The sequence below is a fragment of the Tuber melanosporum genome (genome assembly GCF_000151645.1).
Source record: "Tuber melanosporum whole genome shotgun sequence assembly, scaffold_78, strain Mel28".
In the NCBI taxonomy this organism is placed as follows: Eukaryota; Fungi; Ascomycota; class Pezizomycetes; order Pezizales; family Tuberaceae; genus Tuber; species Tuber melanosporum.
The window spans coordinates 77803-96611 of record NW_003299126.1 but is presented as its reverse complement, the minus strand read 5'-3'; the positions used below and the strand labels follow the sequence as shown (position 1 = coordinate 96611).

General features: G+C 46.8%; 1 protein-coding gene; it reads right to left on the bottom strand.

The window, feature by feature from the left end:
* Positions 1-10: 10 nt before the first annotated feature.
* GSTUM_00010957001 (uncharacterized protein) lies at positions 11-1099 on the bottom strand. XM_002841613.2 has 4 exons: positions 839-1099; positions 584-606; positions 266-481; positions 11-200 (listed from the first exon to the last, which is right to left on the bottom strand). Exons 1-4 carry the CDS (start codon positions 842-844, stop codon positions 158-160), a joined length of 288 nt encoding a protein of 95 aa, XP_002841659.1. The 5' UTR covers positions 845-1099; the 3' UTR covers positions 11-157.
* Between the last annotated feature and the right edge of the window lie 17710 nt (positions 1100-18809).

Sequence of the window (18809 nt, the reverse complement as noted above, 5' to 3'; positions counted from 1 at the left end):
GATAGCAATGTTACAATGTACTGTACGGGTTATTTTAGCGAGACGATATAGTTGTCTGAAATCTCAAGGCAACTAGACCTGGTTCCTAGCACCCGTGTTATCTTCTCTCCTTCCACTCATGTTATTCCATGAGACCCAAATGCTTGAAGGGAATCCTTCATAAGTGTAGCAAGCTCCTATAACGAAGTTGTCTAAAGCTCCTATTTTGAATTCCTACTCATTAACATGTCATTGCTGCTAGATATCATTGTTTTCATCCACTTACCTGTTATTCTTGTCATCCAGATTCCCTATTTTCCAATTTCTGCAGTCATCTTTTCGGTATAACAGCAAATCTGAACGATCACATCCCCGATTCTTATGGTCACACCTGAGCAGTGTACCATACTCGAGTACTGGTATGATATCATGCACAAGACGCATGCAGGCTTGGCGTGCGCAGGTTTCCCCCACCAATACGAGTACTTGTCCCATGCAAGTGCTGCCGTATCCCAGTATTCACGGATTAACCCTCCTTCCAACAGGGTAGGTTGCACTCGAGTACCGGTACAGTGCGACCAAAGGATCGAGCAGTGCAAATCACGTAAGTCTTTCCCCTCGAACGGCCTAAACCCGAGATTAGACACCACAAACGAGACAACGATACTTGTACCAAGAAATAGCAACCGCAGAGAGGTAGAGAATCAGTAGAGTTCGGCTCTAGGATTTCTATTTTGGAGGGGGGGCTCAATTGGAACCAATGAACCCTATTTCCACAGATTTTTGGTAGGCCTTCACTTTTTCGCAATAATTTGCCCGAATGTGTAGAAACAGGAACAAGGAATAGAGACGAGCGAACCTTCATGACAAAATTCTAGTGTCAGAGCAGTACTTGCCGGTTCCAAAAGTATGCGGAGCACCCAGATTTCTTTTCAACAACAAGGTTTACGGCAGCGATTTTGGACAATGTTGACTCAACCTGAATGGCAGGGCAAAGATGTAAATATGAATTTCAATATCCTAACCGGAGAAATATTCTCACGAAGAAAACGATAGGGAATAAAAACAGGAAAGACTGATATGACCCAAATACAGGTAACGGAGGAAAGAGAGACAAATTGGATGGATGAACGAAAACAACTAACAAAGGGAAAACAAGCTGTCTTTTATCCTTCCCTGGATCATGCCGATCCACTTCCACATACTTCCAGCGTATGCCGTGTTCTCCATCACATTCAATTTCACTATTGCCCATTGTGCTACTTCGGCCGAGGATAAGCGAATTCGACCGAGGGTATGTTCTGACCGAGGACATTCGGTATTTCCATATGATAGGGGTAACGTCCTAATATGGAGTCGTCGCAGGTATCGTCGCAGATGTTGTCGCATATGGTGTTTGATGTGTAGGACTAACCAGTAGTCAAACATAGAGGCGTCGGAGTAGTTGATATGCCAAGAGGGTTAGGGTTGTGAAGTCGTTGCCATAGGGGAAATGTGCGGTGAGCGGCCAAGAAACACTTCCGTCCAACAATTTCCAGATTCTTCTAGGACAGGCAAGTAGTCCTCTCGGGAGCCAGATCCCGATTTCTTGTATAGACACACCCTGCTATCCCAGATCTCCACAACACGGATACCTCGCTGTCCCATGTGAATCTCTGCAAGTTCTAAACTTCTTTACACCAAAACATGACCTGTTGTCCCGGAACACCCGCAGTACCGGACAGATTCTACAAATTTTGTCGTACGGGATAGCGGGGCGAGACTGTATTAAGATTCCTCTTAGCGAGTGTCTACTATTTCCCCGTAACACTACCTGGTGTCACCTATATAGCAGCACCCATGCCTTAACAGTCATTTGACAGGGTTTGTGTAGGTAAGGATAATTTGTGTTCCACCGTGGTGCGGCTATTACTCGTACAAGTGCTGGAAGGACTCGAATAATTGGACCCATGTGTTTTTGGACATTGGAGTTGCCTCTCCTGGTAGTGTCCGGTGTCTTTTTCTTTTTTATTCGTCTTGGAAAGCAGGCTTTTTCATGCAACCTTCCCCCCCCTTTCCAGAGGAGGAAATTTTGAACTACAAAGCACATGGTCCGTCTAAGGTATTCGAGCTCGTACTGTAAGCGATTTGCGCCGTACAGTGCGAGTAGAAACCTTCTTAGTATTCCTAATACTAATACCGGCCCTAATCCCAAAATATTTGGATCCTTTAGAACTAAGATTCACCTATCGTATTTGCTAACTCCCCCCCTTGCACCTGCACCCCAGCTTTCCCCGAAGGGTATTCCCAGCCAACCTAGATCCTTACTACTGTACATCCATATACTCCAAATCCGGTATCTCCATAATACCCGTTCAATCCACAACAGTTGTGTCGTAGCTTCCGCAAGGCACCGGAGTACCGGTAATGTTGCAACTTTTCCATCGTGGGAAATCACTCGATATTTCCAAATCGCCACCATCTATCCAATTGGGTTTTTCCCCCGCTTGCTATGGTCATTGCGAGAGATGGCCCAATCTCCCTCACGACCGCCTAAGCATCTAACAGAAATGGCCCCAGCAGCTGCTATCTAAGCTATCTAAAAGCTTTTTTCCATCTGCGGACGGACTGCGAGTTAAGGTTGTGGGGCGCAGGTGGGGGGACCCGAATGGCAGAGCCCGACCGTTAGCAGAGCGGGATCCAAAAGTCCTTCTAACCGTTTGTCTCAAGACCTTTTCCTCATCCGCGATGGTGGAGAGGCAGAAGGACGAATTGTACAGTACACTATCATATCATACAAAATTGAGGATTGGTGATTTGAACCTGATTTTACCATAGTAGGGCATAGGATATATCACTAAAATTCTCTTGTTTCCGCACGCCCCCAGAATTAACTAATATTGAAAATATCACAGAAAAATAATCGCACAAAGAAAACGATTTCCTGCTCTGTAGGAATTTCTCAAATATCATAGGTCTGGAGCGAGGAAATCCTGTTCTTCTGCAAGTCCCAACACTCTTCCGCACCTCCTCTCAATACCTTAATGCACTTCCCACTACCTAGACCTCCTGGCTGCAATACACCCAGTCAATACACATAATATAGCACCAATTTTCATATCACAGACAATTCAAAGTTTTGCCGAAGATGACGAAATCGTAGTCACCCCCTCTATGAACGCCAGATTTGCATTGGTAGTGTACTTTGCCCAAGGTAATGTGGTTGATGGTATCCCTCCCCGCGTCAAGCATCTCCCAGAATGCCATTGTATAAGCCGGACGCCGGGGGTTTGTTGAGTTCGTAGTGGATTGTGATCCTGAAGATCCCGGGGCCGAATACCTGGGGGTTATTGATGCCGAAGGTCAAGCAGCTCCGGTGTTGTACCCCTTGAATGCGCTTCTGGTATGAGAAATAATAGGTGCAGAGGCAGGAACGGTTATCGCGTTCTTCTGCTATTTTTGCCGAATTTCTCATGTCACCCCTCTCGTAGGCAGGCCATGGCCTGGTGTTAAAATCAATGCCTAATAGGGTGGGTGCTGCTTTAGAAGCAAAGGGAGATTGTGCCAAGTATCAGTTGCCGTTTTCTATTGTCCCTATTCCCATGATATCCGGAATAACATACATTTACTCTTATCTTGTTTGTGCGGGCGCTTTTCGGCCGCTGATCGCTCTTCTCCATTTCCTGCCACACCCCCCTTCCCCCCCCTTCTGACCATTTTGCCTCCACTGCATGCAACTCCGCCAACGATCTCTTTTCAGCGGCAACCTTTTCGAGATTCTTCCGAGCTTTTTCTTGCTCCGCCGCAATGATCCCCTTCATTTCATTATCCCTTTCCTTGACCGCTTCCTCAAAATCTCTCTTTAGAGATTCCATTTCCTCCTTATGTTTCTTCTCTTGGGCAATCAATTCTCTGTTAATGTGTTTCCCTACCCCGGTCTCAAGTAGGCTCAAACCTTGGTCAACAATCTGGACCTGGATATCGAGGGATTTTGGTTCGTTTGGTATCAATTTGCGGATAAGCTCCAATCCGGATTCTCTGGTGCCATGGAATCTCTGGAGAGTGGCACCCTTATCAATAAGCCCTCCCCAGAAATCTCCATTCCGGAGACTATTTTCGCGAAACTCCCCTTCTGCCGGATCAGCGTTGGACCACTGGGTTGTTGTGAGAAACACGTTGCTCAGGAATTTCTGACCGCACAAGCTCTGGAACATCCTGAGGTTCTTTAGGGCAGAACCTCCCATGCGGGCGTGAGTGATGGGGTGGAGGTAGATGATACCGGAGAGGGGTCGCCTCTCCCTATAGGTTGCTGAAGTCCAATCGGCAATCTCACGTAGGACATCAGTATCGCTTCTATTCGTATCATTGAAGCCAGGAGTGTCGACTAGTGTGATTTTCGTCCCTTCATACTCAAAGGAGTAAGATTGGACCTCGCGGGTGCCTTCTTCTTGTCAGTGCTCGGGCTCAGCGTCTCCAGCAGGGGACTATCTTACAAGAATGAAGATCATCGCTCACTACGACCTCAGAATTTCCTGAGACCTCTCTAATGAAGTAGCTTTTACCAGCGCCTGTAACCAATATTAGCAAATGCATGCTCGTCTTAAATACATTTCGAATTTTACCTGTTACTCCCATCAATGCTATTATGATTTCATTACTAGGACTGACCTCCGGTGGAGCTGTGTATACTTGCTGATCTAGCCCTTGTGGTGAGTGTGGGCTGTATCCGGCATTAGTCGTTTGTTGATTTCCGGCCATTTGTTGATTGCCCGGCAATGCCGAGTTACAGTGTAGCCGTTGCGTCAAGGTGGGACAGCTCGCAAAATATCGCCATATTCGCTTCAATTTTGAACCGGGCGCTAGCTTCTTCCCCCCCTTCCCCCCCCCACCAGGCCCGCTACCTGAAGTGCGAGGGAGTACTGGATCATTTGCTGCTGACCAGCCCATCTCACGACGATCCAACCTTTTAGGTGCTAGATATCGGGCTTTTGCAAACCGAGGCCTGCTTCGGTTCAACGGGATGAAGAGGTTGAAAGCTTTAGGATATCAGGGAACCAGTATGAGAGTTATCCGAGGAGCAAGCAGTGGGTCCTTTCCAGCGTCCGAGTGCTAATACGGGTTCCGAAATCGCTGCTACCCGTGTACCGTATTAAGTTAAGTAAGAGAACGATGCGCTAGCGGTTAGATTAAGCTCAGACCAAGCCACCGAAATGTCGCAATATAACTAGAGGTCAATGTAATATCAATTGACCCTCAAGAAGCAAGTAGGAATGGACGATTAAATACCAAGTCCAAAAATCAAGTCAAAGAAAATAAAAGAATAAAAATAAAAATAAAATGGTTAAAGAAATAAATGAGTATATAAAACAGGACCCAAAAAATTACACTTCTAACTCCTCTGGCTCCACCTGTTAATATCTCAGCTGGGCCAGTTATTGCTTGACGTTGGGCCAGCATGTACTCGAGTAAGTTCCGCCACATTTTAAATGAACACCAATTTGTCGTTTTATTATTCAAGTTAATAGGGTATGAGGTTCTAGCCAATTCAGGACCCCTGTTTTCGGATATCATATCATACCCATGCACCTCTTGACTGGTGCAAACAGAGTCTTCGCAAACGTCACGACATTCCGAGTAACGCCATGGCAACGGGCGACGGGGGACAGCATGAAAATTTTGCATCCTGCGCATCGTGGAGCTAGGGAGTCCTCGCTGCAGATAGGGTCTTCAGAATGCTGTCCTACGCAGGGGTGGAAAGCCAGCCCAACGGTGCCACCACCAGGTCCTACGACCAGCGAGCAGCGTCAGCACTTAGGAGCAAATCCTGTACTATATGAATGCAAAAGTGCAGTTGGGTGTGCCATCGAGGAAGGTTAAAAGGTGAACTTGCAACCACGAAAGACCACTTGTACTGGGTAAACTTGCCATAGCTGTTTCATGAAAGACCGAAATAATTGAGAATATCGCCAGAAGGTCTAGAATTCCCCCCCGTGGATTTGAGGTGGGAGGGGCAAAGCGGGAAGATTCCCATTCAGCCCCCAGCTGAGGTAAATAAAAAATAAAAAATATAACAGACCTTACCGTACTGGGAAAGGCAAATCCAACAACTTGGCGGGATTCACAATTACAGGTATTCTGTTCCAGCGTCACACTACCATAGGAGGCTGGCACCAGAAACAGATCCCGGCCGATCAGATTGCTAAATTCTCCCGACCTGGTAATCTCGCGATGGACTGTAGGAACATACTTTATCCTTACAGCACCAAGCACAAAGCAGAAGACCACGCCCACCCAAACTTCCCTAAATCCCCATATACCGGCAAAAGAAGTTCTGGAAAATAAATCCAAGGAGGGTTCGACCATCAGCGCATCCCTTACTGTCGCACTGTGTAATCTTTGGCACGGTATCATACTACATGTAGATACAGTACTCGGGTGTAGGGGGATTTGCTGTCCGGTCACACAAGCCCTTATCCAGCGTGTTACTCCAGCAAGCGCCACTTCTCCATTCGGAAGTGGCCAGGACTTTTCCACCGACACCAAAAAATCCTCATTAGTTATCACTCGAATTTCCTAACTTGGTTTAGTCCTCACATACAAATGCCATGATGCCATAATGTAGTTGCGGTCTTTGAGGTTGGAAGCATAGACACTGTATCTGCGCTTCAGCCAGACTGTGGGAAGGGGGGTTACTCGAGTGAGCACACACTTCGCCCCAACTCGAGTGCTGTAGCTCTACCCGGAATTGGATGACGGTTGTGAAAACCCCGGAGTACGGTACATATGATGTCAGAACCCAGCGCATGAGACCCAGGGTGGGGGAGAAGTACGTAACACATCCCAAGAAAGAAGCACGCGAGAATTCGTGTCCGAATATAGCACTCGAGCACGGGCACTCAGATGTGCACAGACAATCTACCATATAAATCTCGATCCCTATGTTCGGGTACTAGTAGTTCTTTCCTGGAACGTGGACCTTTGATCGACCCAGGAAGCACAGTCATATGGTTTAGGATGAAAAACACTTGGCGAGAGGGTGATGTCTAGCGATGATAAGAAACTGGGGGGGGCGATGTTGGCCGTTGTCCGATGCTGCCCAAGTAGTCGACCCTTCCCCACCCTATTAATCCGCTTTTTTGTGGAGCCTCTGATACATTCCCGAGTATCAAAATATTGAAGCCAGAATCAGGAGCTCCTGAATGGCATGATTGCGCTCCCAAAGTCTGGACCTGTAGTGACACCAAGAAAGGGTATTTGGTTTAGAAATCACTTAAACCGAGTGCTCACCCACAACACACATCTGTGGGGGTTTGTACAAATATTTGGACCTATTTATTTCTACACGTGGTGTGACTAGGAAGTGATTGCTCTCACAAATAGATGGCCTCTGATCACATAGTGCCACTGGGCGATTCTGTCGTGGGGCCGTGCGTAAAATGTCTGGATGGTGAAGAACTGTGCCAGCAAACCTACCTCTGTTGAGCGAGAGAAGTATGTCTTAAGACGTTGAAGTTTCTCCTTTGAGTAATGTGTTGTTCGCTTTGCTGGTACTTTCTCCCGTCCATGTCCAAAGAGGTAACTCAGACCTCCTAAGACATATCTCTTTACTCAAGCCAATACTTCACGGTAGTGCAAGAAGACCCAAAACATACATGAGTGCCGGGGTCAAGACGCAACCAATTAATCAGCCAAGAGAACTAGTTTCTCTCCGTATAGATTTCAGCTGCCCGTACACTCGGACAGAGGACGCAACGACAATTTTTACTCCTGCGACCGCTCTCGAGCACGACAGTGACTTCCATATATACATGTTTGACCTTCCGTTCAAACTCCTTAGTTCAATACCGGTACAATATTCCCTCCCAACACAGTAGGTGTCCATAATTTGTTCCGCCCTCATTCAATACATACGAAAGACGCTCGGAGATACTGAGTTTAGAGCGTCTGGTATTCTGTGTCTTAATGCTCTAATCAGTTCAGTGAGGTTGCATTGTTTTATGCATAATAACGAAAAAATGAGATTTCCGACGGCCAAAATCATATTTATTTAGTGACTACTTGATGCTAGAGAAATACCACCGGATTGCAGCGAGCCTTCGCCACTGCGTGGTGGCTTTTTTTTATCTGTCAAGTGTGCGTTGGGGCCAATTTTGAAGCGCGAAGAAGGCGCAGATTCTGGTGCAAGTCTTGGTTTCCGGTCCCGTTGCCTAAAAACCGGAATAATTGCCCCCCCCTCGCAAGGACTGCTCTGCTACATTGTTCCATCTACTTGTATTAGCAGAAGGCTGAAAGTCAGTCTTCAGGAGGGGGGGTTCTCCCCACTATCCCAAGAGGGAAATTCTGGACATCCGGATGTCAGGTTCAATTACCCCAGCTCTTACATTGCCCGAACCCACAACAACTTCTGTCACTTCTCATCGAACACAAGGTCTGCCCAACCTTCTCAATCTGCTGGAATAGTGCCATCCAGTCTCCTGTCGTTGATACTGAGAGAATTGGAACCACAATGGTTGTGGTATTTCTCTCTCAGATAACTTGGTCTCTCGGTGTGTCAGTTTGTTTCTTCTGCGGAGGGTTCTCCTTTTAAATTCCCTGGCGATTATCCAAAGTCCCCCGCCCTACTGATGTTAGGTTTGTTGCCGGATATTCTTCTTCGCAAACTACTTAGCATTTTATAAAGTATTTGGACACCCTGACATTATTAGTAACTGTCTTGGTGACAAGTGTCCGAATACTTTATAAATGGCCAAGTACATGGGGGGATGCCCCCCGAGGACAAATAGAGTCCGGCCTAGGACAAGGAGTTGGGGCGTTAGCTAGACTTCCGCTTACGCTTGGCTATGAGCGAGATGTCCGCTCACCATGGGGCGCGTGAGAAGGGGCGTGAATCCTTTCGGATTACTCAGGGCTCCGAAGGTGAACACTTCGCATTTCTCCTTACAATATCCGTTGCGTTTCGATGCTCGAGGTCCCTAACCTAACCAACCTCCCTCTCCCTTCCCCGTTCCCCTTCCGATGACTTTATCCGCATCTCCTAGGCTCCTAAGAGCTCTTTTTGTTACCAACACGTTTGGGGGTGCTGTCAAATTGTTTTGGTTGGCAGTGGGCTGTCGTCCCAGGTTCTTACTTAACTCCACTTCAAGTGCAGGTGATGCGAGTTCATGCAAAACTAGAGAGATTGGGAACTTCGAGGAATGAGGTTGCTAACAGCTTGTTTTTCTCTTTAGGTAGTATCGTGGAAGTCTTTTTTTGCTGACGCTAGAAGGCACTTGAAACACGATAGCGCTATGGACTGCACAAGGGCTACGGAGTTGATGGCAGGAGATACCAGAAGTAAAAACATTATAGTGGAAAGCTCTGGAGAACGGGAAACTTGGTATGATCTCCCCTCTGTTATAGAGGATCGCGGAGAACGTTCTTTCTCTTGTTGTTTGTTCGAAGGTTATGGAAAAGCATAGGGTCCTGTAGCGAGCAGGAGATGGTCTTGGAGTTTAATATTTTCTACTATATTTAGTCCTGTCTTTTCCGGCTGTTAGATAGAGCGAACCTCAGAGCAACTACGATCACCTCACTCTCTCTATCCAAAACAGGTCACCTCTCAGAAGCTGAAACTGTTAGGGCACCCTATCTTCCAATACAGGTTCTCCCCAGTTGCTTTTATTTGGCCCTTGGTTGCAACATGTAGCGACTTTTCGTTTTATTTTCCGACCGACATCCCCTGCTTTAGGGACAATATGTCTGACGAGGGGTTTGGAATCGGGTTCGGGGGAACATCAGCAAGTACGCGCTGTTCAATCTCCGGAAGTTCCAAGCAAGCGATGTGGTAACTATGAACTCTGATATCGTCCTGAATCGCGTTGTGGCGTATTTAATTGGGTGTGTAGGCGGATCGAGGTCATGAGTTACGTGGACCAGTAAACCCAGCGGACACCAACAGCAACGCAGGGACCCGACCCAGCACACACCATCTTGACCCATTCGACTCTGTTCACAACATTTCCTACCATCTCCTACCTGAGACTGTTCCTCTTAGGTGAAATTTACCACCGTGCCAACGCGGTAAGATGCGCAAGACAATTCCATTACTGGCAAGCCACAAACAATTGTGATGTAAGTCTGACACGGAGCACTTTGCCCTACTCACGTGTTCAGTCAATGTCTTCACAGAGCCGCACGTGGGATGTAGTGATGTCGGATGGGCAATGATTTCAACCTTCGGAAAATTCAGATATGACTAGTTCTGTGCTGCGGATTTTGGGCATCTATTTGCTTTTTTAGGAAGCATGTATTCCGAGGATACGCGGGAGGAGGGGGGACTCGTTCGCTTTACACTGGAGGGACAAAAGTGCATAAGTTTTACCACGTTTTTCTCACTTTCTTTGAGGAGATGTGGCGATACCCAAATTCAACCACGAAGCTATGATATGATATAGGTTATACTTGACTTCTGAAGATAGAGGAATAAGAGGTAGTATGTAGTGAATGATGGTCAATGTTACCCTGATTTAAGTGCCATTTCTTGGAAACTTTGAATACACGCTAAGCTTATCCTTACCCCCCTGATTGGCCTTTGACTCCAGTTCAATTAATTATCTTGATAAATGACAGGAAAGGGCCACACGCTCTTCGCCACTTCCTTACTTTCCTTTGTTGTATTATTTGCCCCCACCCCACCTGTCATCTTTAGGGTTCTTGGTCATTCCCTTGTTTCATTATCTCAGCTTCGGAGATCGGGGCATCTCCAAGATAGTTTCATTCATCTAAAACCGTTTGCCCCTCACCCCTCACCGGGAGAATTTATATCTCCTTCTAGTGGGAGAAACCCCCCCCCCTCCCTTCGCCGGGGTTGAAGATTTTCACCCACACAGGCACGACATTAGAGGAAACAGGCCATATTATAGAGGATATGATTATGTATTTAGAAAGGATTATGCGAACATGAACGTCTACCTTTTGCCTATGTGAACTGCCCAAACTTTATTCTATCTACCTATACATCTAATATGCCAATTTCCTCCCATGTACTTTTTTTATTCTAGTTCATTCATTATTTTTTAAACCGAGTGGTTCATGGTTGAGTTATGATGAAGCCCGATTTTCGACAATCTTTTTTCTTTTTTGCGCACAATTATGATACAAGACAAAAAACTCAGGAACATTTGTTCCCAGCATCCGCGAAAATGGGTTGGCTTTCGTCTGTGTTCGGTATCTGCTATGCACGAGGCCCTTGTCCAGCAGTGCGCTTCGAGACTTGATTCGGGGGAGATGGTTTCTGCAAGTGAGAGCAATGGGGCCGGGGAAAGTAAACGAGGAAGGAAAATGATCAAGCAAGCGGTCTCCCAGAGCGAGCTAGGAGCAGAGACTTCACTTAGATATGAAGAGCCTGGGGATAAGTCATCCCCCCGAAACTACTTTATTTTATTCCTTAGCTTTTAACTGGAACTTTATGTGGGAATTACTTTCCGCTTCCTCGTTGAAAACTCCAGACACGCTGTGCCACTAGCTGTATGTATTAAAAGACATGGGTATGGATGTCGGACCTTCGGTTACCTCCGGCAGGACACCAGCAGAACTGGTATCAAACGATAAAGAGAGCATTTTTAGGGGGCATGCCCTGTTGGGGAAGTCGGAGGTAGTTGCCAGGGCCAGCTTTCACACCGGAGGGGAGTGAAGGGGAGTGAATGTCCTGTCTGTTGTTCCTTCGTTCAAAATTCATGCGGTTTTTCCTATGTCTCCTGTTATCATGTTCCCTATATAAGAGTCCTTTGTTTTCTTATATTTTCTATTCTTTAAAATTGCAAGCTAATTCACATACGTTTTGCCTCCCACGCATAAATGATGTTACTCTTCGGTACACCTTTCCTTGCGATTATGTGGTTCGCCGAGCGTTCGCCACCAGAGCGATTCCTCTACAATGACTAGCAGTCCTAATAGTCACCCCGGGCTCCGACCTAGGAACCATGTGGCACTGTAGGGGGTGGTCGAAGAGCGCGACAAGACTGTTGGGGGTGGTTGAAGATACGTGGGCTGAGTTAGAGGACTGCAGTGGGGAGGGGTCAATAATCGACTGGGGGGTGTTGCCCGACACCCTAGGGCGGTCTGAGAATGTGAGAGATGAGGTGGTATAAAAATAGGGAACAGAGGCATTGAATGTTATTTATGCCTCACCACTCCTTCCGATTGGTTCGTCTTAGTCTCGTATTATATAATACCGGTAGACGTGGGTGGCCTTCCCCGGGCTGCCCTTCCTAGCCACTACCCGTTCAGCTCCGCGCTGGCAAGATGGGAAGTGCAGCGGGGGTCATATATCGCCTTTAGTATATTCAAACAATCAAGCGCGCAACCAGCGAACTGAGTCACCTACTTCTGCTACCATTTTTGCTCCACCCCTCGCGACCCGAACAGAGAAAAAGAAAGAAAGAAAAAACCCTCAACCCCCGGGATGATCCCACTTACCTTCCAATAGGAATTTTTGTAACTTCGTGAATAGGTTGCACTAATACAAGAGACGCTTAAGAACTTGATTTAACATCCGAGAGGGTCAAGTAGACTCACTGTTTATATAGTGAAATAGCAACATACTACAGCAGTATAAAAAGAGCTCAAATGACAGAAGAAGACTGAGTGAGTACAGTATTGCAATTCCATCGGTTGATCAAACAGTGACAAGAAAGAAAAGTTGAGTTAGTTAATTCGGTTCGATTAGCTGTAGCCCGTGGTGAAAGACGTAAAATGTACTAGCATCTCATGCTTAGCGAGTGATAATATGTGTTGCAGGTGCCTCCCCCCCTAGGAGGCATACAATAAAGACCCTAAATCCACTACAGATTATCAGTGGGATTATACCTCACGATAGGGTTCTTTTGGCGGGTAAATAGAATCGCGAATACCGGTTAATGAGATCCAACCTCTAGTGGGTTGATCCTATGCCTTTTCGGGAAAACGTTAGTCCAATTCAGGAGCCTTTGGCTCAGAATCTGGAGGTCATAAAATATGGATTGGATGGATGTATGGGTGTGTGGAGACGAATGGACACGAGGGGATTGTTAAGGAGAAGTGAACCCCGAAGGTGCAATGCAGAAGAGTAACCAACCGGCACACGGCGGCTTTCCTGACCGGTGGGAGGGAGTTTGGTAAATGGATTTCGAGGATCAGAGCCCTCCAAGATTATAAGGTTTTCCCTTTTGAATAGTTAAACACTTGCATGACCAGGCTGAAGCCAGACACTTGGCAAATTAGGTAATCTGCTAGCCAGTCAGAGGATCAAGGGCCAAGGTATTGGAGCTCCTATTACCTAGGCGACTAACTTTCGAGTTTCTATTTCTAAATGTCTAGATTTAAGTCCTCCGGGTAAGTATTGTGCTCTACAGAGAAAAGTGCCAAGGGGTTATTCTCGCCGTAAAGAGCTCAGCAGACCTAAGCAGCACCCCAAGGGTCAGTTTGCCAAGAACGGAAGTGGAGCCAACCATCTGTTTGGCAACGGTTTCACCGGTGAAAGCGATCCTCTCCAATTTTCCAAATTCAAGAGACTACATTAAAGAGATAATGGGGAGCGGGAACTGGAGGCCAATAACTCTATAGATGAGAACACCAAATGACTTGTTGATCCTCCTCCGTCCATAGCAGGGTTTCACTATCGGAGGCATTGGTGAAGTTATCGCTCCCCTTGTCGCTCGAGATCGTTGCCGCCGATATATTTCGAGATACCAATGTGGGTGCTTGGTGCGGAGAGTGGCATGGTGGGTAGGACAACCAACACGAGCCGTAGGAGATCCGGAGGTCTAGAGGTAGGGGGAATTGGGTATGTAGCTCTACAGAGTCGGTGATTCTCGGAGCCGTCTTCCTTAGGCTATGTCCCTGCGCCAGGAAAGCCATGCACTAAACCATTTCCCAACGACCCTCGAGACACCGCTCGCTCCTCCGAGTGATATCCTATGCGCTTTAACCAATTGGCAATAGGTTTTTCCAACCTATGATAACTTTTTTTTATTTTACAGAGCAACTGAACCGAACTGCTGTATCCAAACAGACCCTAAGGATAGCCTCAACAGGAGCAAATAAAAACAGGGATTATTTATCATATCATACCGGAAGAAAATGACACAACCCCAGAGCTGAAGGATATCCTTGTCCCCACTGGCTCCTACAAACACTGTAGAGTGACTTGAGCGAACAAGAAAATTGTCTAATCCCTTTACCCACCCCCCCTTCTGGAGATGCTTGGAACAGGCTCAGGTTCGTGTGCCGGTATGATACTTTATATTACTCAGGTCTAGATATATAGTCTTACCAATATAACCGTTAGGATATCATTCCAACAAGCTAGCAGACTCGAAAATACCAAAATCTGTTGGTGAGACGCTAAGCAAGCGGAAAGGTTGGTGGCTCGATGTCAACGATATTTTTGGTAGATGGATAGTTTCGTTCCCTCGGAAGAACAGTGTCGGCAGGGATGATTGGTGTTACACTTTGGTTCTGCCCCAGGGCACGGAAGTAGAAGGACATGTTAATGGCGGCCACAAAGAGCATATACCGGTATATGCTATACTTCAGACATGCTAAAACTCTTTTTGAGAAAAAAAAAATTAAAGCTGGGCGTAGTGATATCTATGGAAAATTAACGGTTCGAATATCCCCAATTTTGATGTGTTTTGGCCTCAATCTTGTTTTTCCCAAACTATATCTGCTTCAAATCACTGTTGTCTACTCGAGTACGAGTACAGTAAATTACTAGTGTCGTAAAAACTCAAATAACCGTGGGCTATGTTGTTGGGGTTGCCCCCTCTGGTAATGTTTGACGTTTTTCGTTTTTTGTCTCAGAAGGGTTAAGCCGCTCCATTTTTTTTAGCTTACTTTTCGACCCTTTCCCAAGTAAGAAATTCTAGACTACATAGCACGCGAGACCTTAAGTTAGGTAGATTGTTAGTAGAATGAGAAATCAAGTTACACATAGCACGCGGTTCGATTACCCGTATTGAAGTTTTTACGGTACCGAACCCGCTTCTTCGCCGGTTCGGCGGTTCACCCGCAGGTGGCCATGGTAGATCTTATCGAATTCTCCCGCTCGCCCATGGTCACTGCGAGAGATGGCCGGATACTCCCCGTGAACGCTTAAATATCCAGCAGCCATACTCCCGAAGGTTGATACCCTGGATAGCTTTACCATCTTCGGCTGGACTGTGGGGTTTGACTGTGGGGTGGAGCCGGGGGTAACTGGGATGGCGAAGTTACTCCCTCCGCAATGTGTGATCCAAAGTCCTTGGCTCAAGGTTTTCTTCCAGGTCTGTGATTACGGAGGAGTAAAAGCGCGGGCCGCGCGCTCCGAGGTCGAATCCTGGTGATTTGAACTTGATTTTACTATAACAGGGCACGGGGTATTTCATTAAACTATTCTCGTTTCCCCAGAATCCTTCCCAATATTAACCAACATTGAAAATATTGAAAATAGAAAAGAACCGCACGAGGAGAGCAATTCCCTGCGCTACAGAAATTTCTTAAATAGACCCGGACCAAGGGAATCTTCTTGTCCCCCGCAAGTCCCGCTACTCTTCCACGCTCCCCATCAATATCTCAATGCACTTCCCACTCCCTCGGTCTTCCAATCACAAGACACTCAGCCAATGCACATAATATAGCGCCAATACTACATCTCACTATCCAAAGCTTTGCTAAAGACGATGAAATTTTCGCCACCATTTGTGCGATGGATACCAGGTTCGCACTGATAGTATACCTGGTCCAAGGTAATGTAGCTGGTGGCATCCCCTCATCAGACGTCCCCAGGAATGTTATTGTAGAAACCCGGACGTTGGAGAAGCTGTTGGATTCGTAACGAATCGTGGTCCCGAAGGTGTTGGACTTGAACTGCTCGTCGTTGTTGATGTCGTAGATCCAGCGGCCCCTAGTATTATAGCTTGCGCTCCCGCTTGCGATAATCTTGAGGTTTTAGTAGCTACAGCAATCACTCCCCTATCACAATTCTCCGCTCCGGATCCCTCCCGCATGTCCCTCTCCTTGCGCTTTTCTACCTCCTCCAAATGCAACCTTTCTAGCAAGCTCCTTTCAGCCTCAACCTTCCCGAGCTCCTCTTGTGCTTTTACCTTTTCCGCAATAATCTCTCTCTTTTCATTATCTTTTGCCTCGATAACTTCAGCAAAAGCTTTCTTTAGGGACTCTATTTCCTCCCTATGCTTCTTCTCTAGGGCAATCAATTCCTCGTTAATACGTATTCCTACGTTGGTCTCAAGTAGAGTCATATGTTGGTTGACAATCTGAACCTGGATGTCGAGGGGTTCTCGCTCGTTCGGCATCAACTTGCGGATAAGCTCCAATCCGGATTCTCTGGTGCCATGGAACCTTTGGAGAGTGGCGCCTCTGTCAATAAGCCCTCCCCAGAAATCAACCTTCCGGAGACTATTTTCGCGAACCCCCCCTTCGGCCGAATCAACATTGGACCACTGCGTTGTTGTGAGAAGGACATTCTTCAGGACCTTCTGACCGCACAAGCCCTGGAACATCCTAAGGTTCTTCAGGGCAGAACCTCCCATGCGGGCATGGGTAATGGGGTGGAGGTAGATGATACCGGAGAGGAGTCGCTTCTCCCTGTAGGTTGCTGAGGTCCAATCGGCGATCTCTCGTAGGACCTCAGTATCGCTTCTATTCGTATCATTGAAGCCAGGAGTGTCGACTAGTGTAATTTTCGCCCCTTCATACTCGAAAGAGTAAGATTGGACCTCATGGGTGCCTTCTTTTGTCAACTCTCAAGCTCAGCCTCTCCAGCAAGGGACCATCCTACAAGAATGAAGATCACCGCTCACTACAACATCCGAGTTACCCGAGACCTCCCTGATGAAGTAGCTCTTACCAGCGCCTGTGGCCTATCTTAGCAAAGGCGTGCTAGTCTTGGATACACTTTGGATTTTACCTGTCACTCCCATCAGTGCTATTATGACCTCTCTGCCAGAACCAACTCCCCGTGACGCTGTGTTGACTTGTTGGCCCGGTCCTGGAGATGAGCGTGGGCGGTTCCGAGTATTAGCTACTGTAGGCGTTTCCTGAATGTCTTTGTGGCTCCCCGCCTTCTCACCGTGGCGAGGCCCCCCACTCTGGCAGCCAGGTCCCGGTGGGTTAGCAGTCATCCCAGGCGGGTTAGGAATGTTTCCTTTTACGGGTATTTTTTGACAGTAGGGCGTTTGTGGATTGCCTAGTAGTGTTATGTCTGGGGATGGCGGCTGCTTCCTGAAGTTCTTGAACCAATTCGGCAACCTTATCGTTCTCTTCGATTTTTTTGAACGGATCTTCTTCCCCTTTCCAGACCTGCCATCTGGAGAGTTGGTGGGTTGTGAATGGTGTGCCGATGACTGGAAATTCATCTCAAGATAACTGATTATTTAGGTGTCCGATATAGAGCTTCCGCGAGTTGAGGTCTGCTTCGGCTCGACAGGAGGAATAGAATGAAAACTTAAGGATTTCAGGGAGCCGTTGTAGTAAATTTAGTTATCTAAAGAGCAAGCAGTGCGTCCTATATTAATGTCCGAACGGCAAGGGGCTTGATTTCGCTGTTACCCAAGCAACATATTAATAGCAGGGACGAAAACGAATAGTGGGGGATGTTGAACGGTACGTTGAAAGTCCAGCGGCGAACATCAAATTATGCTTGAATAGAGGGTCAGGCCGGCTGTTACGGCTAACTGGGAATGATGATGTGCCAGGGTAGGGATCTGCACCGCATCAGCGCAAAACAGCAACCGCGTGTACCGTAGATAAATCGAAAGTGAATTTCTAGATAGGAAAGAACTACTACGTTCTCTCTCTGCTCTCCATTATCCGTTATTCGTATCCCCACCTTAGTCAAGCCGAATCAGAGTTTCCGATATAGTGTAAACACTGGAGTAATTGGAGCCCACGCCAGGGCACCAGGAGTTCCCTCCACATTAGATTGTGGTGAGGAAACACTACAAAAAATTGACTTTCAATCCTCCACTGTGAAAGCTGAAATGGAAGATATCACAGACATTACTTGGAGAGGTAGCTCGTCCCACAAGTAAAAGGTCCAATTACAGTATTCCTGCTTGCTTTGCAGTTGAGAGGAGCCTGTGAGTGCCACGTCAAGTGAAACCCCCGCAAAAAGCAACATTAGGACCGCTTTGAAGGGGTTAATTAGGCACTAGGAGCCACAGGTGCGAAGTGTGTAACCCTCTAGTTCAACTTTTTCCACTGATTGAGATAGACTACTTTGAAACCCAGAACCACGATAGTTTCAATATCTGCAGGAAAGCCTCTGTGGTAAAACCAGATACACACTTTCCCCTATAACTTCTGAAACCTTAGGTTTGGAATTGCTATCACCTCATGCCAGTAGCCATTAACCCAACCATTGAATTCTTTACATGCGAAGGATCTGATACATCCTTGAGTATTAAGATATCACAACCCGGATCGAAAGCTCCCGAATGTGACAGCGCCCTCAAAGCCTGGAAAATATTACAGCCCCTCCTCACCACGCTTTTGCACCGCCCAGCAACGATTCCAACCATACTGAGCTGGCAAAAAAACTGAATGCCAAGGACAATCCCCAGTTTAGCCTTGTAATAGTTTGAGATAAAAAATAGTCCTATTATATGGGCTACTAAAAGGCTAGTAATTTGAAACCCAGTTTTAATTTTTTCTCATAGATCCTGTATACTTAAACCGGGTGCAGTACGAGTACTTAATGTGTTAGCGCAAGTCTATCTAACTCTGGTCTAGTTCGTCAAAATTATGTGTGTAACGCGGATTATGCCACCTAACAAGCCTCTTTCGCTAATTATTAGTAAAGGGAAAGTTTGTCAAACCCTTGGCCCTACCCCTGA

What these genes read in the sequence shown, in the direction of transcription:
- GSTUM_00010957001 (XM_002841613.2), bottom strand. An exon ending in GTTCGAGGGGAAAGACTTAC is followed by an intron (nt 482 to 583) that starts GTGATTTGCACT and finishes GGGATACGGCAG; the next exon opens with CACTTGCATGGGACAAGTAC. An exon ending in CTGGATGACAAGAATAACAG is followed by an intron (nt 201 to 265) that starts GTAAGTGGATGA and finishes AATTCAAAATAG; the next exon opens with GAGCTTTAGACAACTTCGTT.